The sequence below is a fragment of the Oryx dammah genome, unplaced genomic scaffold (assembly GCF_014754425.2).
Source record: "Oryx dammah isolate SB20612 unplaced genomic scaffold, SCBI_Odam_1.1 HiC_scaffold_27, whole genome shotgun sequence".
NCBI classification, from domain to species: Eukaryota; Metazoa; Chordata; class Mammalia; order Artiodactyla; family Bovidae; genus Oryx; species Oryx dammah.
Window position 1 is genome coordinate 4,978,407 of NW_024070211.1, and position 24,915 is coordinate 5,003,321.

The window sequence follows — 24,915 nt, forward strand, 5'->3', positions numbered from 1 at the left end:
CTGAGAACTTTCAGATGTACAAGCTGGATTTAGAAAAGGCAGAGGAACCAAACTGCCAACATCTGCTAGATCAAATAAAAAGCGAGACTTCCAGAAAAACATCCACTTCTGTTCTACTGACTACACCACACTGTTTTAGACTACACCTTTGACCTTGTGGATCACAACAAACTGTGGACAATTCTTCAGGAGATGGGAATACCAGATCACCTTACCTAACTCTTGACAAACTTGTATGCAGGACAAGAAGCAACAGTTAGAACAGGATATGGAACAACAGAATGGTTCAAAATTGAGAAAGGAGTACGTCAAAGCTATATACTGTCACCCTGCTTATTTAACTTATATGCAGAGTACATCATGGAAATGATGGGCTGGATGAATCACAAGCTGGAATCAAGATTGCCAGGAGAAATAACCACAACCTCAGATATGCAGATGATACCACTCTAAAGGCAGAAAGCAAAGAGTAACTAAAGAACCTCTTGATGAGAATGAAAGAGGAGAGTGAAAAAGCTGGCTTAAAACTCAACATTCAGAAAACGAAGATCATGGCATCTGGTCTAATCACTTCATGGCAAACAGGTGGGGAAAATGTGGAAACAATGAGATTTTATTTTCTTGGGCTCCAGAATCACTGCAGATGGCGACCGCAGCCATGAAATTAAAAGACACTGGGTCCTTGGAAGAAAAGCTATGGCAAACCTAGACACTGTATTAAAAAGCAGAGACATCACTCTGCCAACAAAGATCCATATAGTCAAAGCTATGGTTTTTCCAGTAGTCATGTATAGATTTGAGAGTTGGACCATAAAGAAGAATTGATGTTTTTGAACTGTGGTGCTGGAGAAGACTCTTGAGAGTCCCCTGGACTACAAAGAGATCAAACCTGTCAACCCTAAAGGAAATCAATCCTGAATATTCACTGGAAGGACTGATGCTAAAGCTCCAATACTTTGCCCACCTGATGCTAAGAGCTGACTCATTGGAAAAGACCCTGATGCTGGGAAAGATTAAGGGCAAGAGGAGAAGGGGAGGACAGAGGATGAGATGGTTGGATGGCATCACCGACTCAATGGATATGGCTTTGATCAAATTCTGGGAGAGAGTGAAGGACAGGGAAGCCTGGCGTGCTGCAGTCCATGGGGCCACAAAGAGTTGAACGTGACTTAGTGACCGAACAACAGATCCACATAAATTTATGTAACTATTCCTCTTCCATTCCAGTCCAATGGCTCCACCCTTCAAAGGAACTCCAGGCAATATTCAGTGAAAATCAAACAAGTCAAAAAGCAAGCTTAATCATTACTAGTCACGGCCTCAAGAGGGACTGGTACCTTCTTATTATCCACAACTTTATGGACGTAGATGGTGGCTTGAGTGTATTCACGCAGGTCCCTCTGCTGTTGACACAATAAGCCTTCTCGACATTCTGGACAGAGTTCTAAGAAAAAAGGTTTTATTATTATTATTTTTTTTAAAAAAAGGTAAAATAGCAGTGGCTGAGGAATTACTACCAAAAGAATGAACGATCTAAAGGAACATTTCAAAGTTACCAGAGAGTATTTATCAAACTACTACTCTTATTTTTTAACGGCTGTATTTTATTATATGCAAATAAGTAAATTTTTACTGTCAAAAAACATACAAATACAGTCATTATATGATACTTTCCAGCTAAGGAATATAGAATGGACCACCACGAGATCTTTAAGTAAAGAATACAATAATGACATACTCTTTCCCTCCCAGTTAAAATTGTAACTTTTAACTACATAAACCAAGAGCGATTTGAATACTTACTAGGCTCAGAAGTATACTGTGTTTCTGAAGGGTCTGCATCACCTCCTTCAGTTCTGGTAATTTTAATTACATGATCCACGACAAAGAGCTTTTGTATCATTTGCCACTCACTGGGCCATATAAGAGCTATACTGTGCAAAAAAACACAACATGCTTTAAGACACAAGGACATAATCCACCCATCTGTAAACCAAAACTATCAAAACCACTATTTAATACAAAGAAATTGAGAAGGAAAAGATACACCAACAGGTAGTTTTTCAAATTAAAGAATGCTATGACTTTCTTTTGTATGAAAAAAAGTAGAGAAACTAAATGTACTGGAGTCACACGAATCAACACATCAACATCGCTAAACCTCAAAAACCAAAGTTGGGCCAAGAAATTAGCTACAGAGGGTAACGACGTAACCTAGAGACACTGCCCTGGGTACTAGCAATTTCTAAGGAGAAAGCGGGGCTCCATGAAGGAGAGGGGAGAAATAAGAGCAAGTAGCCTCAGGTAGCCTCCTGACTTTTACGGAGAAGCAGTGTTTCTTTTCAGTATATGTGCTGCCAAAGTGAGCACAAGAAGCAGCCTTTAAAAAAAAAGACAAGCCAACCTCTGGTTATACCAGAGGAAATAATCCCACAGCAAGCACAAGAAGCAGTCTTAAAAAAAAAAAAAAAAAGACAAGCCAACCTCTGGTTATACCAGAGAAAATAATCCCACAGCCAGCACAAGAAGCAGCTTTTAAAAAAAAAAAGACAAGCCAACCTCTGGTTACAACAGAGGAAATAATCCCACAGCGAGCACAAGAAGCAGCCTTTAAAAAAAAAGGACAAGCCAACCTCTGGTTATACCGGAGGAAATAATCCCACAGCGAGCACAAGAAGCAGTCTTTAAAAAAAAAAACAGAAGATAAGCCAACCTCTGGTTACACCAGAGGAAATAATCCCACAGTGAGCACAAGAAGCAGTCTTTAAAAAAAAAAAGAGACAAGCCAACCTCTGGTTACACCAGAGGAAATAATCCCATAATTCAAGAAAAGACTGGTTCTTAAAATAGACTGTGTCAGACGAGACATTTCCTAAACACATTCTATTAACCATCGGAAACAAACATCGCATGAAGAGAAGAAACTCACAGTTTAGAATCTTCTTTGGTCATGGAAGCAAATGTAAACATGAGGCCCCCGTGGGGACACAGGAGAGCGCTGTTTCCGACCGATGACACAGGACTGCACCTGGTAGGTTTCCTACTCAAATGAGCAAAGGACGATCAATATACTTCACTATGGCATGACTAAAGAGAAGATTTTTTATGATTATTTAAAAATTAGAGACATTTTTCAAGGATATTAATAACTAAATGTACTTCTTAGGATTATTCATTAAATTCTCAGGAAAAAAGCTTTCAGTATAGGCTATTATAGTAAAAGGTAAGGTACCATGATTACGATTCATGAATTAAAAATACTGTAATCAAAAATAAAAAAAGGGAAATAGGTAACCTTTGGTATTTACCTGACAAATTTTCGCCACTCTTCTACAAAGAACTGTGACACAATGTAGAGAACATCTGTTTCCTGGAACAGAAAAATCAGACAAAAGTATCTCTTAATTCACTGCATTCTTAATCTAAATCCTATAGAGAAAATGTCTCCATATACTGTGGGTTTTCCCTTTCAAGTCTCATAAATAAAATGGAAATAGAGCCCTCTACCAAGCAACCACGAGCAAGAGTCAAATCTTCCAGATTAAAAAACTATACAAATGTAAGAAAGAGAGATGATCTCATTATTCTGAAAGCACTGTTCACTCAGGAACTTGGCAAGGGCCTTACAAAAGTGAGATGGATTCTACCCCTTTGTGGGAATCATGATACCTCCGGCCAGTCACTGAGACACGGTCTGTTTTTGTCCTGGAACAAATTTGGAAGAGAAGTTTTCTGCTCGTTTGCAATCATCTTATGTAAGGCTTCGTTTTCTTCCCCTTCTCTTTCTAGAATCTGAAAGAGAATTAAGCAGGAAGCGATCAGTCATCCCCAGCTGCCAGCACAGGACATGCCGCGTCCCTGCACCTCCACTCAAAGCACAACACCAGTCCTCCTGGCAAATCAGTCCAGGGAGGAGACTCGTGGCTCCCCAGCTGCCAGGGCCGTGGGCGGCACCTACCTTGCACTGCGAACAGCACTCCCTGGAGCTTGGGAATTCGGGAGCCTTCGGAAAGTACTGCTGCAGTTTGCTCCAAGCCTCTTTAGAAACAAGCCTTCTTTCATTTTCTGATATGCATAACTCGCCTAGGTCAAAAAGAAAAAAAAAGGGAGGGGAGTTTGGAAAAAAAAGTTAATATATATCTTGCCAAAATCTACTTAATACAAATTGGTAGCGCTTCTTATCCTTCTGTTCCAAAGTGCTGTAATTTTCTCTCTCTCTCCAATTTCAAAATCTCTAAATTTTAAATTTCATCTAATTCTAAAGGAGCTAGCCATTCCTTTGTCCTTAACCTAGGTCTTTCTTCCTGCCAGTGAAGGAAGCAATATAAACGGGCTTCCAGAGGTTCTGGGGTGCCACCGTGGAGGCTGTCCAACAGCATTTCATCTCTGCCTACATTCAAACGGCACAATTTCCTGCAGAATGCATTTTCTCCCATTTTGTCTTATTACTTTACTAAATTCACCCTGAACCAAAATGCTATTTTCAGTGTTGTGTGACCGTCACAGTTAAATAGTAAAGCAATCTACTGTTAAGTTGGGAGACCATCTCCAGTCAATACCCAATTGGTTTGCTGTTACTACTGCAAACATCTGAACCCTGTGGATCTTCAGAAACCCGAGAAGAGAAGAAATAAGCAGAGGACCAGGCACCACCACCACCTTCCTTTCCTCAGATCACAGGAACGTCTGCATGGCAGTGACCCTGGGCCTCAGCAGCCCCTCCTCGCTCTGCTGCTCACATGGGTGCTTCCAGCATTCCAGGGCCATTCTCCCCACTCTATCCCTCATTCTGTTTGTCGTTCTAGTTCTACTCCTTCAGCTGTTCCCAGCAGAGAGCGAGGTGCGTACATGGACCTGTGTGGTTCATTACCCCAAAAAAGTCTTTAAGTTTCCAAAGGAAACTGTGTTTCTACTGCCACTGGCAAGATACCTACATGTTTAATAAGAGATAGAAAGCCAGGGGCTTTCTAAATGTACTATCTTAATTCTTTGCTTTATGTATTTTACATAATAAATAAATCAAGAATCAAGAGAAATTAATACACGAAGGGTCACCACAATTGGTGAATAACAAAGCTGGGATATAAAAACCAGATCTGTCTCATCTAAACTCCATAGTTTCTAATGCCTCAAAATTCATCTTCTTAACTTCCATGCACCACTTCCTCTTAGGGAGCTTTGATTAATCCTAAGAAAAGATTACTTTGCTTTAATATATTTACTACTAGAGAAAACAGGTCATAATGTAAAAATTAACTTTATTTCTGAAGAGGAGGTTCACAAACTTCCTCTGAGGTTATGAAAACTTACTTTAAAATGCTTACCCTCAGACACAATTATAGAATTTATTATTTTTTTAATTTAATTTTTTAATTATTTTTTCTTTTATGGAATTTATTATTATTATTTTAAACACTAACTGGATAATCAGACTTCAATTTAGTACACCTTTATGGTGAAATATAATGCAGCTATTCTATAACTAATTTAAAAATAATTCCAAGGCAATCACACTTTTTAAAACGGTTTCTTTTTTATTAAAAGGGCCCTTCCTCTGCATATATGTGGTATAAACAAATCTGGTTCAGAAAGGGAGAGAGAATGAAGGAAACAATAATACAAACACATGTTTTAAATAGGATTCCATAGGCTCTGGAGTCTACACTGCCTCTCTTTTGGGTAAGGGTGCTTTTACTTTATGATTGGCTATAATGTTGGCTGTCCATTTCTCAGGTAATAAAAAAAACACTCAAGTTTATTTAAAAAGTCAGCAAAGTATTCTAATATACTACAGTCAGAAATTGGTTAATAAAGTGCTTTGCTCTACTCCTAGCTATGCTTCTAAATTTAGGTTCACATCAACATATCATGATTTAATATATCTGGATATTGTTTAACCTAACAATGAACTTTTACTCAAGACTAACAATGAACTTTTACTCAAGACATATGAATTTTTAGAAATCAGACTTGTATCCTGCAATATGTAACACTCTCTTAAATCTTAAGAGAAAGCCAATAAATTAAACTCATTTTGTAAGCAACATCTCTGAATACAAGGATCAAATGAGTCATGAGAGATTTAATACACCAAACATATCAGGATAATGTAATCCCCAAAGATTCTTCGGGTAAAAATAGAAATCTAGTTAACAATGAGTTTAGATTCTGGATAAATCTCCTCCCTGACAAAATCCAGTTCAAACCCTAATATTTTGGGTCACAGAACATCCAAAGAATTTGCAAAAAAAAAAAAAAAGATTAATTAAAAAACTGCTCAGCTCCTTAGTAAACCAGTGTAATAAACAACATAAGTTAACAAGGAAGGTTAACTGTTAAATAAATGTAGAATGAAATGGATAAGACAGCCTGATGGATCTGGAATATCCGCAGTAAATGCTGAACTCTGTGACAGCATAAACTACCTAACAGAATGTAATCCGTGATTAGTTCACATAAAATCCGTGATAAATATACAAGCTTTAGAACATGAAAATTCAAACAAGGATTTCTAGATAAAAATGATGTTTTAAAAATGACATTAAAACCACAGTAACAGGGATATTTACTGAAAGACATAAAATCATAGTGAAGGATAAAAAAGAACAGAGGCAACAGCAACAGATATTATAGGAGGTTAGAAAGTGGATGGATGAGATGCAAGAAAAATGAACTCTAAATTGACAAAAGTCAAGAAGCAAATAGAGTTACTACACTACAGAATTGCCCCCACAAACCCAGGAAATTGGGGTACCCGAAGGGAACGGATTACAGTCTATTTAAGAGACAGTTAAAATAGATGGGGAAACAGTGGAAACAGTGTCAGACCTTATTTGGGGGAGCTCCAAAATCACTGCAGATGGTGACTGCAGCCATGAAATTAAAAGATGCTTACTCCTTGGAAGGAAAGCTATGACCAACCTAGATAGCATATTCAAAAGCAGAGACATTACTTTGCCAACAAAGGTCCATCTAGTCAAGGTTATGGTTTTTCCAGTAGTCATGTATGGATGTGAGAGTTGGACTGTGAAGAAAGCTGAGTGCTGAAGAATTGATGCTTTTGAACTGTGGTGTTGGAGAAGACTCTTGAGAGTCCCTTGGACTGCAAGGAGATCCAACCAGTCCATTCTGAAGGAGATCAGCCCTGGGATTTCTTTGGAAGGAATGATGCTAAACCTGAAACTCCAGTACTTTGGCCACCTCATGCGAAGAGTTGACTCATTGGAAAAGACTCTGATGCTGGGAGGGATTGGGGGCAGGAGGAGAAGGGGACGACAGAGGATGAGATGGCTGAATGGCATCACGGACTCGATGGACGTGAGTCTGAGTGAACTCCGGGAGTTGGTGATGGACAGGGAGGCCTGGTGTGCTGCGATTCATGGGGTCGCAAAGAGTCGGACAGGACTGAGCGACTGAACTGAACTGAAAATTCTGGCTCCCTCTTCTATACATTTTACAGATACCTGGCCCCCTCTACTCACAAAAGACACAAACTGCTCTGATGACACAAAACCTCGGGCCTCTGACTGGGGACGCAAAGCAGAAATGTGAGGCAGCGTGCTGAGATGCATGCAGCTAAGTGAAGGCTTCTGTACAGAAGTTAGAGGTTCCAAGCCCTCTTCTCTATAACCCTGAAGTGATAGTCAGCTCTGCAGTTTCCAGGCAGAAGAAGGAAAGATGCTCATGGAGAAATCTGAGCAGCCGGAGAGGAAATAATGAAATTGAGAATTCTGCAGTGAAATAGCCCCGTGGGGACACCAAACGAGGAAACCTGTGGTCCCTCACACTGCACATATGGGAGGCGCCCACAGAGCACCTCACACGGTACATACGCTGGGACCTGTACTGGGGGAAGGGGCCCAGGGCTGTGGACAGAGATCTCATCAGCGGCCAAAAGTAGAAGGGACAAAAACTGGCTATGAAGGGCTTTGGACAAACAGGACATTGAAAGATCCGTTAAGTCCTTGAAATTTTCAAAGAAACAGAATTTCTGACGATTACACAACTAGGGGGAAAGTAACCATCAAGTATGGTGACCTTTAGCGAATGACTCACCTCTCTATGCCTCAGTTTGTTTCTTCATCAGCAGAATCAGTATAATAATAATACAGCAGTGAGTTAATAGCTACACACTTAGAAAACTCCTGGGCACAACACTCAACAAATGCCCAACCATCACCTGACTGCTTGCAGTACTATGAGGACCATGGCCACAGTGCAGACATAAGTTTGGATGCGACTCCAGTGAGGGTGGGCTTTCAGCAAGGCTCTACACCCTGCGCCTGGAAACCCTGCTGCCATGGACACGGTACACTGAGGGGTGATATTCCCCAAAACAAGAGCTAAGATGATGCTTTCTACACTCGAGATAACTCGGTGCAGCAACCAAATGGCACTGGGTTGCAGATCAAGCTAGAAGATCTAAAAAAAAGCTCATGTACTGTTTCTGACAAGCTGAGGGGCATGGCACAAGTCCTGAAATCACATTCAGCTCTGCCATGCTTTCTAGTCAAAGCTGTAAAACTGAAATGACAAGATGAGAGAGGTGGGCTGAGAGCAAATGTCAGCGTGAGACGGAGGAAGACAATCAGTGTTCTGGCACTGTTTCACCCTGCTAAGCAGCATCAAGCACGGAAACTTAGTATTTAACTACAGATTCCTCAAGACTCAAAATGGAAGCACTTATGCTGTGTGCAAATCTACAGCAAAAGGTTAAAAAAAAAAGAGAGTTGATATGAAAGCATCAGGAGAAAAGCTAATTTACTTCTGGCTGTTCACATCACCTTCCTCTTAGTTCAGTTCAGTCGCTCAGTCGTGTCCGACTCTTTGTGACTCCATGAATCGAAGCACGCCAGGCCTCCCTGTCCATCACCAACTCTCTGAGTTCACTCAGACTCACGTCCATTGAGTCAGTGATGCCATCCAGCCATCTCATCCTCTGTCGTCCCCTTCTTCTCCTGCCCCCAATCCCTCCCAGCATCAGAGTCTTTTCCAATGAGTCAACACTTCTCATGAAGTAGCCAAAGTACTGGAGTTTCAGCTTTAGCATCATTCCTTCCCAAGAACACCCAGGGCTGATCTCCTTCAGAATGGACTGGTTAGATCTCCTTGCAGTCCAAGGGACTCCCAAGAGTCTTCTCCAACACCACAGTTCAAAAGCATCAATTTTTCAGTGCTCAGCTTTCTTCACAGTCCAACTTTCACATCCATACATGACCATAGGAAAAACCACAGCCTTGACTAGACGGACCTTAGTCGGCAAAGTAATGTCTCTGCTTTTGAATATGCTATCTAGGTTGGTCATAACTTTTCTTCCAAGGAGTAAGCGTCTTTTAATTTCATGGCTGCAGCCACCATCTGCAGTGATTTTGGAGCCCCCCAAACTAAAGTCTGACACTGTTTCCACCGTTTCCCCATCTATTTCCCCTGGAGTGATGGGACCGGATGCCATCTGTCTACCACTCAGGGTTACACATCGCCTTCAAACTTGTGCTCCTGCTGTGCTCTAGTGATGCACCAACTGTGTCTGACTCTTTGCCACCTCATGCACTGTAACCTGCCAGGCTCCTCTGTCCACGGAATTCCCCAGGCAAGAGTACTGGAGTGGGTTGCCATTTCTTCCTCCAGGGGATTTCCCACACCCAGGGAACAAACCTGCACCTCCTGCCAGGCAGGCAGTGAGTTTGTGTCTAGAAAGACAGGCATGGAAGTATCACTCATGTGACAACCACTATCGCCATTACCAAGGACTCTTTATTAACAAAGTCAGTGATTTAGGGACTTGCCTGGTGGTCCACTGATTAAGACTCTGTGAATCCAGCGCAGGGGGCAAGGGTTTCATCCTTGGTCGGGGAACTAAGACTGTGCACGCTGCACAGTGCAGTCAAAAAAGAAAAAATAAGGTGTGAATGATGGGTTCCTAATGAGGCAATGAAGAACTAAGGAACTGATCAGGACTGACAAGAATTCAGACCATTAGTCCCAGTCATAAAAAAAAGATGAAATAGGACTTCTCTAATGGTGCAGTGGATCAGAATCCACTGCCAGTGCAGGAGATGTGGGTTCGATCCGTGGTTCAGGAAGATTCCATATACCTTGGAGCAATGAAGCCCATTTGCCAAAACTACTGGGCCTGTGATCTAGAGCCCGAGAGCCACAACTACTTAAGCCTGTGTGCCCACAGCCTGTGCTCCTAAGGAGACAAGCCACTGCAATGGGGACCCAAGCACCACAGTGGAGACCCAGCACAGCCAGACGTGAAGCGGGAAATAAGGCCCCTGGTAGCAACACGGACGGACCCAAGGTTATCGTATTAAGGGAAGTCAGACAGACAGATATTACATGATACCACTCATATGTGGAATATAAGAAAAAATTATACAAACGAACTTATGTAACAAACAGACGCACCGACACAGGAAATAAAACTTATGGTTACCAAAGGGGAGGGCAGAGGGAGGATAAATAAGGAGTTTCAGACCAGCAGATACATGCTACTATGTATAAACTGGATAAACTCTAAGCGCAGGGAACTATACTCAGTGTCTTACAGTCACCTACAATGAAAAAGAACCTGAAGAAGAATAGATATGGGCATGTTCACATACGCAGCACCAGTCTGCCGTAGACATAAAAGTATCACAGCACAATAAATTAACTATACTTCTATTAAAAAAAAAAATTCTGAGTATTCTCAGTATGTTAGCACACAACCAGAAATGCCAACAGGGGTTAAGAGACCCACCACTGACATCCGAGTGTCTCTGCGGCCGGTTCTTCCCCGGGGAGAGGAAAGACGGAAGGCAGGGTCAGTGGGGAGCTTATTCAGTAGAAGGCTTTGAGAAGGAGATACCTTTCTGGCTTTCAGAGTGCTGACAACGGAAAACCATACGATATATATAAGGAGTCCCTCTCCAAAGGAAAAAAAACAAACAAACTCACCTATTACAAGTGAGCTCTCACTAAAACCAACACACATGAACAAATACACAGGATTAATAAAGATCTGGAAACTAAGAGTATACAGAGTACACAGTAGCTAGTCAATCAATGTCTAAGAAACTAAACCACAAACAGTCCTGAGAAGAATATAAAAATGCTGCCTTCAAAGTGTTCAAATCTGGATAATGACATAGACACAGAAATGGGAAATAACTGAAATCCTCCTTCAAGCTCAGAAAGCCCTTCAATGTGACAAGTGACAAATTTTCCTCTCTAAAATATGGGGAAATTCTATCTTGTACTATTTACAATTTTTCTTGTGAGGAGAAAGGAAAAGGTGTGAGAAGCACTGGCGTGAAGGCAGGCCGCAGAAGCTAGTCGCTGAAGAGAGCGAGAGAACAGAACCATCAGGTCACGGCCAGTTCAGAAAGCCACTTACTCTACCATGCCTTCCACATTACGGCCTAATCTCTGAGCATGAAATATTGTTAACAAAATATTTATGATATGCTAAACACTAACAAAGGAAGTCTGACACTTTTGGCTTACCATGTGGGCACAGAATGTCTTCATTGAAATTCAATTCCTCCTCGTCCTCCTTTCTTTCTTCCTTTGATTCATCTAATCAAAAGATATCACATAGTAACTCCTCTAGCTGCTACATTTAAAGTTCAAAGGAGCAAAGACACTACTCTACACAGCTTCAAACACAGAAAACTTTAAAACATTCTAAAAATTAGACCCAGCTGATTCTGACACAGTTGAGCTAAGAAGTGTTTCATCTTTCCCTTAAAAGGAAAGAACAATTTCTGAATGGCAGTTTTACTTTTTAAAGATTTGGGTTATGTAAGAAAATATGCATTTTTTTTTAAACTGAAAAACAGTTCATCTATCTTTCCATTAATTCTAATCTAGGTACTTAGAATACTGTGTCATAAACCAGGATAATCATATACACGTCATGTTACTTTCATCCATCGATTCTTTAGGGCAACAAGAGAAAGCTTTAGAAGGCTAATGAAATAAAGATTCAACCTTTAATGTTAAATATACATAATTAAAACACTCCTTTTCCTATTACCAGTTCTCTTACAAAGGCTGCTTTTCCTACTTGTCTACACTGTGACAACTGTCAATTTGTAGCTGTGTATACAAGGGAACAGGATTACGTAAAGTAAGTCCTAAGCACCAACAGATTAGAATAGTGATCCATGGATTTTCCAGGTTAAGCACATAACACACTTTTGATACTTAACATATATAAGAACATTTACTTAAAATTAAATTAATAAATTTAAATTAAAATTTATTAATTAGTCATTAAAAAGCTCAAGTAGGAAAAAAAAAAAGTTCAAGTGGAATAAATGGGCAAAAACACATGACCCGGTAACTCTGTCTCCTGTCTGTTTCTCAATCTGGGTCACACAAAGTGAAAATTAGGCAAAGAAGCAGGTACTGCATCTGTGTTTACAAACTAATTGTAAAAAGCTGAAATAAGTTAAATAAATATATACATTCTATATACATACACACTTTCAATGTATATTATATATATACATTCAATATATATGTTCAGTGTATATTATATACATTCAATTTATATTATATATACACATGCAATGTATATTTTATATATACACATATATATTCAATGTATAAATATATGCATTCAATGAAATTTAGTCGCTAGATTTTAAAACACTGAATATCTTGGTAAAGGAAGATCTACAACTGTGCCAATGGAAGCATCATTCTGAAAACCCACTATTTACAGGGATATCTGGTAGAAAGACTTAGTTACTTCTACCTAGCTTCAAGCTTTTAAAATTTTTGAATGGAGTAAGGGGGAGATGAGAAGCATTTTATTACTCTGAAAGCAACATGAACATGTTTTTAATCTAGGACACCAAGGCATTTTCTATTATGGCATCAAACTTTACTTAAAATGAAGGTTCACTGGAACCCGAACGTGGACACCAATGTATGAAACAGAAAGGGAATTAGGGACCTAGAGAATAGATGGTGGTTGCCAAAGGGAAGAAAGGCAGGAGAGGGATGGGCCTAGGAGTCTGGGTTATCAGACCAAACTTATATATGAAATGGATAAACAACTAATTCCTACTGTTTAGTATAGGGAACTATATTCAACATCCTGTGATAAACCACAATGGAAAATAATATGAAAAAGAATATTGCATGTGTATATAGCTGAATCACTTTGCTGTACCCAAGAAACTAACACAAGACAGTAAATCAACTATACTTTAAATGAAAAAAAAAAAGGAAAGATCACTGATATATATAAAAAGGCTTGAAAGAACACAAGATATTTAATACCCTGGGTCACATGACACATTAAAAGTCATGTTTTCAATCTTTGTTTTTAGTGAAGTAGTTGATGTACAACATTATGGAAGTTTCAAGTATACAGCATAGTGATATACAATGTAAAAGTCATATACCATATATAATTGCTATAATACATTAACTATATTTAAAAGTATCTTTTCAAAAACAATACAAAATAAAATTGAAACTAATGTTAACTTCATGAAGTATACAGCACAATAAAATACATTAACCAAAAGAAAAACATTCTTCAAATTTTTAAATATTAAAAAAAATAAATAAATCACAGTTTAAAGTTAATAGTGGCTTTGGGCTTCCCTGATAGCTCAGTTGGTAAATAACCCACCTGCAACACGGGAGACCCCGGTTTGATTCCTGGGTTTGGAAGACCCGCTGGAGAAGGGATAGGCTCCAGTATTCCTGGGCTTCCCTTGTGGCTCAGCTGGTAAAGAATCCACTTGCAATGTGGGAGACCTGGCTTCGAAAGATCCCCTGGAAAAGGGAAAGGCTACCCACTCCAGTATTCTGGCCTGGAGAATTCCATGGGGACGCAAAAAGTCAGATAAGACTGAGTCATTTTCACTTTCTAGTGTTTTTACATTCTTAAAAAGAAAAAGCAGTGACATGAGAAGTCCTGTACCAAATAAAATGATACAAATATTCAAATGCAGTAAATACAGAATAATTCAGTAAGAGGTTAAGAATATTAAAATAGTAAAAATATATGTAGGTAAATACTAATAGCTGGAGATAAAAGTTAAATGAAATAATTTCTTATGGATCACTAATTGTATCTCTCAATTAATAAACTGTTCAAACAATTTCTGTTTTAAAGTTAAAAGGTTTTAATGCTTTAACTTCCCGTGATCTTATAAAATACTGATTACAAAACTGAACTGAGTCGTTGACTGACATTAATGTCTTTTCCTATTTACAACCATAACTTCAGAAATCTCCAAAGAATTTATAAGTAAAATGCTATTCAAAACCTGCTTTTGCTCCTGGATGAAAACTGCAGAAGTTCAAGATCATTCACTTAACAAACTCCGTCTTTCAGTATGGCTAATAAGCTATACATTGGGCAATTCGCAACAGACAGACTTTTCTTAAAAACTTTAGCTGGAGCTAAATTTAAAATAATTTTTCTTGGGACTAATTAGAGAGACCCAAAGCCCAAAGCAGGTCCTAGGTTATGAGGAATGCCCCTTGCTCACTTTCAATAGCTTGCAAATCTTGTATTTTTTCTGAGACATCTTTGAGCATTTTAGGCATTACACGGAAGGAATTAAAACAATTTTGAAGGTGTGTAAGTGTCAGTCGCTCAGTCGTGTCTGACTCTTTGCAACCCCATGGACTGTATAGTCTGCCAGGCTCCTCTGTCCATGTGATTCTCCAGGCAAGAATACTGGTGTGGGTAGCCATTCCCTTCTCCAGGGGATCTTTCCGACCCAGGGATCGAACCCAGGACTCTGTATTGCAGACATATTCTTTACTGTCATCAGGGAAGCCCCAAAACAATTTTACCACAAACAAGTGCTTACAATTGTGGTATAATTCACAGCCACCTACAAACAGGTTTTATTGACAAATATTACCTTTATTCAAGGTGTTGCCATTCATTTTCCCATTGCTTTGGTCTGCATCGCCATCTTGCTCATCAAGCTGTTCAAGAGCCAGCTGGCGCCAACTGCGTAAGGAGGACTTCCCCACCCAAAATCCATCATTGCTGTGGAATAAAGAGAGAATGCAAAATTATGCAAGCAACATTCTTAATATCCTTCTCCCTCCTTTCCTTATAAAGATCACAAGAAAACTGAATCAAAAGTTCAATATCTGCTTCTGGCATTTATGCTTTCTTAACCTATTTTGGCCATTTTTACTCCTCACTACTCAACTGCAGGTAGTCAGACGTGCAGTTTGTTAACATTCTTACTTCACCCTAAGGCCTGCTAGACTGGTTTTCCAACATCAGCATTTCCCGATTCCTTGACACAGGCGAGCACCCGGCCTTGGGTTGTTTAGGCCTCAGATCCACATCTCTGCTTCTACCTTTATAATGGATGGAATACAGCCAGGAGGGCTGCCACTCAGCTCTATCTTTGCCTCAGTGGCAATCAATGCAAAATTTAATCTGACGTGGCTAATCACTCATTACCTTCTTTCTTCAGAAGATCCCAAGTCTCTATTATTCATAAATGATAAGCTACTTGGTTTTCTAGCCTATGAAATAATACACACCATGTTAACATACCTCTTTACTGTTGCTTTAAGCAGATTATTTACAGTTTTATAATCTTCGTTTAGTTGGTTCTTCAGACGCAACACACGACAGCGTTCTACTACACATTCCTTACACAGGGCTTTCACTGAGACAGAGGAAACGAAAGAAAAGACTGTATTCACAGACAGATTTTCTGTGATGAAAATGTTTTCAGCACTTCATGAAGCAATGAAGAATTTTAACCCAAAGTCACTAATGCTGACAGTTCAGCAAACTGGTATACGTCCTAAATTATTTTAGTGACATAAACATCAAGACAGCAATAGGGCTATCCTGCATAAGGAACCATTGGTAACAAAACGTTATAATGTGCTTTGACTGTCACCAAGTAAAACCTTTTACAAGATTTTGATGCAAGTTTTGCCAGACCATCATCAAATAATAGAGGCTGTAGAAGAGAGGAGAGTGTATCTGAATATCATGTTAATTGTTTAAGACCTTCATGTGGGTATCAACCAGACCAATACTGTGAAGGGTACTGAATAAAATCATGAAACACTACTAGATGGCTTTCTTAAATGTGTCCTATTTTGTCTGCTTTGTCAGAAAACAAAACAAAACCGAATAAGCAGTATCGGTTTCTTTTCTGATGTTGTAAATATACCATGTATAATGCTTCTTAACTTCTACTTGAGGTAGCAGATCCTTTTTGCAAAGTACATGGAAGATGAGGTCTAAGCACAATTTGAGTCAAATGATCATGGAGACCATATGAGGAGCAGTGACGCTCCCACATGCCACAACTGAGACCCAGCACCGAAAATAAACAAACACTTGAAAAAAAAAGATCATACGATGACGACTTAATGCAGCACTCCTTTCTTAAAGCAGAGAAGACAGCCTGAGTTACCAGTTAGTCTTGGTCCTCCTCCGTATCTACTGTAGAAAATGTCAGCCGCATATTCAGATATTCTCTTCATAATCGATATTTTATCGGGATGAAGCTTGTCGTGGGAACACAGGCAAGCATGATTATCAATAGGCTTGGTAGGTGTTGACTCATCCAACCACTTCTGCAGCCACTCAAGAGAGACGAATTCATAGGGCTCTGAGGAAGAAAGTAAGGGAAAGAGCCTATGTATTTTTACAGCCTTTTGACGGAATGACACATTCATTTTCCTCAAAAGGCAATGCAAACTCTTTCCAAAGTTAGCAGAATCAAGAAGACTCATTGTTCAGGGAAGATGTCTGATGAGTACAGCACAGAGCACCATTTAACTACCGATCAGCTGAGTTCCAGGAGCTGTGCACACTGCCCTGTAAGATCGGCTGGTATTATTAACCACATTCTACAAAAGAGGCTTCCACAGAGAGAAGTGTCTTGCTTGATAGCACAGCAGAGCTCTGATCAGGACACCCAAGCTTGGTGACAAGCCACACTCGAAGCTAGCTCGCAAATCACATAGCCTCACTCCCATAGTGATTTTCATAAACATTTATCATCCATGTGTGATACACAACTGAAAGTTAAAATGAGAAGTCTGACTAGGTCTTAAGTTAAAAAATTAACCTCACTCAGCTACAACTGCACAAGTCCGTTTCAACACCGGAACTTTTCTTCATCCAAGATGATAGTGACATTGATTAAAAGGTAGTTGACTTCCCCACACAAATCTATATTATGTATTTCAAGAAATTAAGCTATGTTAAGCAACTTCTAGGATGAAGTGCACCAGAGTCAAATGTATTGATTCCAGAGTCGGAAAAATTAAGATACAGCCAGACACCTCAAAATGAGTTTTAATTTGGGAAAACACAGCCCCAGAGTTCCATAAAAGCCAAAATTAAAGATAAAGGGCCAGCTTTGATTACTTACAAAGATCTCCAGTGAGTCCCAGCATAAAACATAGAAGAAAACATACAGAGGTTGAATTTATATATTTGTATTATGATACTATTTCTGATGAGATCTGAGGGATAGACAATTCAACTCAAAAGCCCATTTTGACCAATTTCATACTTCCCTGAAATTTACAAGTCTGAAAACTAACTTCCATTTTAAGTTCAGTGCAAAACATTTAATTTTTAAAAAAACAAAATTCAGAACTGTTGGATCCCTTATTTGTGCTAAAACTGTATATCATAAACTGAGAGCCTCACAACTGATTGGTCGGCTCTGACATAGCTGCAGAAGAAGAGCCTGGGACCACAAGCTGAGTCCAAGTTCTGCCACCAAGAAACTGAACTTGAGCAAGTCACTTGAACCCTCTATGCTTCAGATCTTTTACTTGTAAAATGAAGGTAATAATACCTGCCTTCCACCTACCTCACAGGGATGCTGCTGAATGTAAAAGATAAGATATGTGAAGCATTTTGAGCTTTGTTGGAGGAAAAGAGATACAGAAAAGTTAATCGTATATTTGCACAATTATATAAAAGTGGAGACCTTAAGACTCAGCACAGGTAACATGACTGGGGCATTTTACACTACATAATGGTAATGAATGATCTCTATCCAAAAGAGCAAAAAAGAAGTCTTAGCATAGCTAATCTTTTCCCAAGAAGAGTTCCCATAGGTTAAACTTTTAGCCATCCCAAGGCTATCAATATAAGATATGAAGATCAGAAAAACCTTGAAAGAGCTGTATCAGTTTCTATCAAGAGTCTCCTTAACAACTGGGGTCTCCACTAAACAAACACTCCTGGCAGTTTCTCAAAGATGTTCTCTATTATTGGGATTCCAAAGCATGGATAATCAACTAACAAACAGGAGGAAGAACTCTGTCAAGTTGGGATAACACACTGTATAAAATTCTCAGCATCTGATGAAGCGAGAAAACTATCAAAATATTTACCAAAGGAAAAATGTATACTATGCTTCAAGGTTATTTATATGCAGTTTTAAATGCCTGGATTTTAAACAGGAACTTTTCTTTCAAAAAGGGATGACGTCTAGAAAGATCATGGCATCAAAAATATCTGAAAGAACTTACCTAGAGATAATTTAGGATTATTAAAAAATAATTTATTTCAATTTAAATAAAAAGGGCCAAAAGCGTTCTGGTTCCTGGTGAGGTTCATATTTTATAGTAAATGACCCTTCTTTTAATATGTTCACAAAAATTTAGGAAAAAAAAGTAACAAGATTTGATTGGCAGCATAAAACCACGGTCATTAACTTTGAGACCGACAATATTTTAGGAAAACATGGACTTTCTACCACGTATGGTTACTGTAAATATGAAAAATAATAAGCACATAACTGCAAGAGTGCTGATGACATATATACATACTCCGAGAGCATGACTACAGGTTCTTATAGGTGGAATGAAAACAGCCAAGAGCACAGTGTAAATTTGAAACATAACATCTTTGGACCACGAGGTTTTAAAGCGTGACTCAAAAATAGCATTCTAGTTTATAGACCCAGTAAGTCCTTTCTCTTGTCCTGTGAATCCAGGAAGCTATCAACAAAGTCCAGAAAATAGATTTTGAGGTACCAATTCTTTTCAATAAATTTAGAGATTTTAATTACATGTTCACTTCCAAACTATTTCCAGTAAAATTAAGGTCAGTCTAGTTCTTTATGATAATCCCAACTCTTGAAACAGAGTGAGAATAACAAATTACAAAGAAAGCTGAGAGTCAAATTAAGGTACAGTTCAGAGAGAACTTTTGAGAGATATTTTTACAGATGTAGCAATTGATATTCATTTTTTGCTTAAAGTTATACCAGTCATGGAAAACTGAGATATGGAAACAACAAAACCACAAGTACAATTATGCTCGAGTATTTATTCTCTAAAATTAGTTAAAACTGTCTTTTTTAAGTAGGAGTTGGGTATGGGGAATTGCCTATGAAATGACAGAAAACATATTATTACAAATGGCATATCAGCCTTAAAAAGTTGAGGTTCCCTTTATGAGGCATTAAACTTGAATAAATATACAGAGTAAAAGAATGAGCTGGACTGTGTGGGATAATTCTTAAGAAATTAGATGTCAGCAGAAAGCTTTCCTATTCTTAGACTATTTGATATTCAATTTCAGAATAATCTAACAGTCTCATAAAAAGAGCACTCATATGAAAGAACGTCTGCTAATACTGTTGGCGCATGAAGCATGCAAGGAAACAAAGCTGCTTCCACTGTAGCCTGATCAGATTTCTTTCTTTAAAAATAAGCTAATGTCTCACAAATTAGAAATACCTGTAAGAGTTATATATGCAGAGTGTTGACCTAAACCTTGTAATTTATTAAGAGCTTCCCATTTTTAAAAGTACATGATAAGAATTATACGGAATGCTACACATTAAATTAACGCTGGTTTACATAGTAAGTGTATAGGGCATAAGCTGGCATTAATGGGTTATAAGTAAGGAAGGGCAGGGAAACGTTTGTTCATATACATTTGTGGATATAAAAGAAATAAGGCACTTAATGGCAACAGTGCTGTCCCAGAATATCTTACAGACCAGCTCCAGCAGGTAACCTTTGGTACAGCTCCTTAACTTCTTCGTGCTTTGCTTTTCCTTTATCCACACTCTGCTTACGCATCTCGGCCATTTCCACACACCACTCCTCAAATTTGGAATTATCTCGATCCACCAGCTCCTGAAGAAAGGCTACTCAGAACAGAAAAGACACAATAACCTTTATGCTGTTTTCCAAAGACCATGAACCGTGTCAAACTCTAAATTACAGCAAATACTGGCTGAGATTTTGGCAGCAACTTCATACTGCGGTTGCCCTCCAACCTGCAGGCAGAAGCAAAGCTGAAGACAGCCCCTAATAATACCAGGGGGTTCCTCGACCTGGTTCTCCATAATATCAGCCAACTGGAAACATCCTTGGCTCAGAAACACCATTCACAACAAATGGTGCCATGGAGCACAGCACAGGATTAGGTAAGATGGCAACTAAAGACTGCCTTCAAGCAAGCAGTGGCTCTTCCTTTTTTTAAAAAATTAAACCTAGAAGATTTATAAATGGCTAAACCCACAACTGCTTTACAAGCTGAACAAAACAGAATGGAACTGCTCTTTAAATTCGTCTTTATTATCCAAAGGCATTTCTTTAATTGCTTTTGTTTTTCTTTAGGGAGGTCCGTGGAATAGCTCTGTGAAAGCCTTCTTTATTTTAAAAATTCATCACTTTAAATCAAATTTATGATTATATGCACTTTTACCACTTACCATATACACAGTCAAACTATCATAATAGATAAAAGTCACCTGTTCTAATCACTGATCTTGGAGCAAGGTATTCAGGTATTCAAAAATCTTTGCCTTCAGTGACACTGAAAAATTGCATACCTGGTACCTGAATAGTCGTGCTGGGTCTTTCTTGAGTTTGTAGTCTATAAACCAACATGTATGCATTTCGAGAACAGTGAGTTCCTTTGCCACACTTAGGTTTACGTGTCTGGGACTTGGAAGGTTCTGCTGAGGTAAGAGAAATCAAAAGATGATTAAATTAGAATTACTATCATTTGTTCATTCTTTTGTAGGGGAGGGAAAGCGGTGGGGGTGGGGGTGGTCATAGATAACAATTCCTAAAATACAAACTAAAGATATGTTGAAAGGCAATGTAAATTTTGCAGGCTGGATACGTTTTTGAATGTTTATTAACCCCCAATGCCTGCCATATTCCATTTTTAAAAGCTGCAGAGAAGGTACTGTTTCTCACAATGACTAAGCTGAACCGAATATATAGATTTTATTTTCCTGTTGGTCTTAAATTACAAAAATAAAGCTAGGCTTAACTGCACAAAGAAATAAAATGAAATGTTTCCTCCCCGCTCCCCAAATGAAATGAAATGCTAAGATGAGCCACTAACCTCTATGAATTCAGAAGTAGAAAACGTTCGTGTTTTACGTGGCCTGTGTATCACATGAAGGTGACCTTCAAACTGAGTCTGACTCTCCCAGGGTAACTTTCTAATGGGGAGGAGGGCACGGGCAGTTCTGAGGAAATCAAGAACCAGACCCCCAGCTGCCAGTGTGCTTTTCTAAAACTGCTGAGGTTCCACTGATGGTTTCCACTTCTCCTTTCAGGCATCTGTCTCCCACTTGACAAAAGGGTATAAGCTCCTATCCTGGGACAAGTCTTATCTCATCAAAAGATGTATTCACAGTAAAATTTTGTTGTGTTCAATCCTTTTAAAACCTGTATTGGTTTTATGGAATATATAGGAATATTTATTTAAAATGAAACAAAAACAAAAACAAAAAACAAACTCAGAACACTTTCTAACTTTTTGGAGCTTTACAGTTACAGAAAACTTATTATATTCCATCATAACAAAATTCTCTAGGGTCAGTGTGATGGAAACACTAGTACAGGACAAAGAGGAAGTATTAAAAAAAAATACTGTCGTTTTAAAAAAACATCAGTTCATGTAACTTTGAAAAGAATGATGGCGATGTATGGAATCTCTATGTTACATAATTTCATTTGGATACAAGAGTAATAATGCTGCAGTTTGTTTCAGTATTTATAATTTGTCAGAAGTTACATTATTGGGAGCTACTTAAATTTACAATGAAAAATCCTGGATTTTGAAGTATGCAGTGAAACACAAAAGTTGTTCAATATTTCTCAGAGAATCAGGAGCAAAAAATCTTAAAGACTACAGTAGTAGGGAATTAAAAATCTCAGCATGTAAAAGGAAAAGCTGTTGGTCATTTCTAACTAAAAACTATTAAGATTTAAGATGTTCATTAACTTGTGTGAGGTGGAATATAAAATGATTCATAAACGTTCACAAGAGAATATAAGAATGAATGACTAATGGAATTTAATAAGGATTTTCTATTTTTGATAAAACAGATAAAAGCAGCAATGTAAGTTGCATATAATGAGGCATTAAAATACTGGAATGGGATCCTAACATGTAGAGTCTCTTCCTCTTGAAATGTTCTAAAATTTAAGACTACCTATATGGAGAGCCTTAACAATGCTTTTAATCCTACGATTTTCTTACTAAAAATGAAACAGATCAAAAAACTTCAGTAAAGAACAGTTAAATAAAACTAAAGTTTAATTATTCACAATTTAAAGCTAAATGTTAATTTTGTTCCTATTAAGAATATCACAATAAGAAAAAATATAAGCAAATGTTACTTAAGAGCCTGAGTATTACATAGGTAAACTGGGAGCGACATTGCTATATATCTAGCATGTGACTTAAAATTAGAAAATACTTGTAGCATCACACCTGGGTGGAGCACTACTGATGACTGGTTAAGTCCAGCACACCTCCCACTTTCACTTTTCAAGCTCTATGGAGGTACAACTGATGAACAAAAATAGTGTACATAAAATAAAAAGAAAATCTCCCTTCAGATTACAATATAGCCACTACATGAGCAGCTGCAGCAAACCCCCGATGCCTTCCTTGAAGGCCAGCGCCCACTGCCGTGGCCCTCCACCTGGGCGAGTGGGGTCGACCCTTAAGGAAGGACAGTGGCAGGAGACACCCACCCACTCCCACTCCTTTTCCCTTTTTGCATCTCAGAGGCCAAGTGACAAACAGAAAGAAAGTGATTGAAGCTTCAGCCAAGATGGCTCCTATCGGAAGAACTGTCCACTCCGTTAGACAGTAAACAGGTACTCAGCCCACGAAAACCAAGGTGATGAGAACTATATACTAGAAACTATTCCAGGAAGCACCCTTTATAGCACACCTCATTACCATGGGACAATGAGCAGCTTAATCCCCACAGAGGCATGGCTCCACACTCTAGGGTTGGGGTAAGACGCTTAACAGTGAAGGGGAGACGCTGCTCAGAGAACAAAGTTCCCCTACTATTACTTCTCAAAAATATACGTCCTGACCCAGAGAAATCTACAGTCCCAATCCTACTATATTAAATCTACTGCTGCTGCTGCTGCTGCTGCCAACTCGCTTCAGTCCTGCCTGACTCTGTGAGACCCCATAGACGGCCGCCCACCAGGCTCCCCCATCCCTGGGATTCTCCAGGCAAGAACACTGGAGTGGGTTGCCATTTCCTTCTCCAATGCATGAAAGTGAAAAGTGAAAGGGAAGTCGCTTCAGTCGTGTCCGACTCTGTGCGACCCCACAGACAGAAGCCCACCAGGCTCCTCCGTCCAAGGGATTTTCCCATAGTTTTTAGCTTAATACTTACCACCCTCTTTCCTAGCTGCCCACAATTAACCTGTTAATTGAAAATGAAACATATGCCTTCACACTGTGCTAAAAACAGGACAGTATGGAACCATCCCTGGAGCAAAGTGTCACTTTTTTCTTTTTTGTCACGTCCAATGGGTAATGTGCTGGTGTCGTGACAAGGTCTAGAGGGAGGCATAAATCACGCAATAGCATGAACACCCAATCATCACCCTCATGAACTACAAAAGGATCCAAAACCACTTTTTGAAAAAATATCCAAGCATTGCTAAGAAAGTTCAGAGATTTCACGTGTTTAAGAAATGAAAATAGCATTGATAGTCCATAACAATCTTGGGCCATAATAATTTCTCACAGACATTTTTGTTTAAAAAAATAAAATTATATTTTAAAAGGGCACTCACAACTTAAAGGTTTTACCTAGATCTTCCTCAATCCCTAGCTGTAATTTCTTCCCTTCCATCTTTTCTATGTCTTCATCATTAAACTTATACCATTCGCCAGACTGTGGATCTTTCACGTGGGCAATGTAGTGGCCAGAATAAGCACTCACTCCTCTGTGTATGAGGACCGCGCTGAGTTCATACACATAGGACCCACCTAAAGAAGGAAAAGGGGAAAAAGTGAAAGAAATTTTAGATGACATTATTTCTTCTTATATCCTGAGCCTGCACTGTAATGATTACAATTCTTTATGCACCCAGTTGAACCCAAAACATGTCACCTTAGATTTAAAAAATTTAGTCTCATAAAATAACGTGGCAGTCATTGTTTTTATCACCTCTCTGTGTCGACTCTCTATTCCCTCTGCAATATGTACAGATGCAAAGCTACAGCATTCTGTGCACTTAAGGGTCACAAAGTTATTCTGCAGTATACTTCCCCTTATGCACTAACAGACTGAGCCATATGCTTACCAAGAATCAGATTGTTCATATTTTCTAACTTCTTACAAAAATTAACTACACACAAACTAGTAAGATTTGAATGCAAAAATCGAAAAGCTATTACTTCTAGAAAAAAAAAAGAATTTTTTAAAAATTAGATATATCATTAAGGAAAAGTGCTTTCAAAATAGGTGTAGATAAGGGAATTCCCCGGCAGTCCAGTGGTCAGGACTCTGCGCTCTCACTGCCGAAGGTGAGGTTTGGATCACTGGTCAGGGGACGGAGGTCCCACAAGCCATGGAGCAGCTGAGCTCACGTGTGCCACGACTACAGAGCCCCTGCCCCACGACACAGACCCAGTGCAAC

At 38.9% G+C, this 24,915-nt stretch overlaps 1 protein-coding gene and 1 non-coding gene across 4 annotated transcripts in view; both read right to left on the reverse strand.

Annotated features, from left to right (window-relative positions):
* Nucleotides 1-24,915, reverse strand: part of USP48 (ubiquitin specific peptidase 48) — a 74,785-nt gene that overhangs the window by 15,075 nt on the left and 34,795 nt on the right. Inside the window, exons 9-21 of one of the 3 annotated variants that reach the window (XM_040229529.1) lie at nt 24,083-24,262; nt 20,826-20,954; nt 19,986-20,135; nt 16,422-16,619; nt 15,542-15,656; nt 14,886-15,016; nt 11,491-11,562; nt 3,959-4,083; nt 3,670-3,792; nt 3,309-3,370; nt 2,930-3,040; nt 1,804-1,934; nt 1,338-1,444 (exon numbers count right to left, since the gene is read on the reverse strand). In XM_040229529.1, the coding sequence (XP_040085463.1) occupies nt 1,338-1,444; nt 1,804-1,934; nt 2,930-3,040; nt 3,309-3,370; nt 3,670-3,792; nt 3,959-4,083; nt 11,491-11,562; nt 14,886-15,016; nt 15,542-15,656; nt 16,422-16,619; nt 19,986-20,135; nt 20,826-20,954; nt 24,083-24,262 (1,634 nt within the window). The remainder of the gene's footprint in view (nt 1-1,337; nt 1,445-1,803; nt 1,935-2,929; nt 3,041-3,308; nt 3,371-3,669; nt 3,793-3,958; nt 4,084-11,490; nt 11,563-14,885; nt 15,017-15,541; nt 15,657-16,421; nt 16,620-19,985; nt 20,136-20,825; nt 20,955-24,082; nt 24,263-24,915) is intronic. The other 2 variants (XM_040229531.1, XM_040229530.1) reach the window with 2 other exon arrangements.
* On the reverse strand, nt 23,791-23,895 carry LOC120855240. Its single transcript, XR_005719205.1, has one exon. It is a non-coding gene; the product is annotated as a small nucleolar RNA U13 (small nucleolar RNA).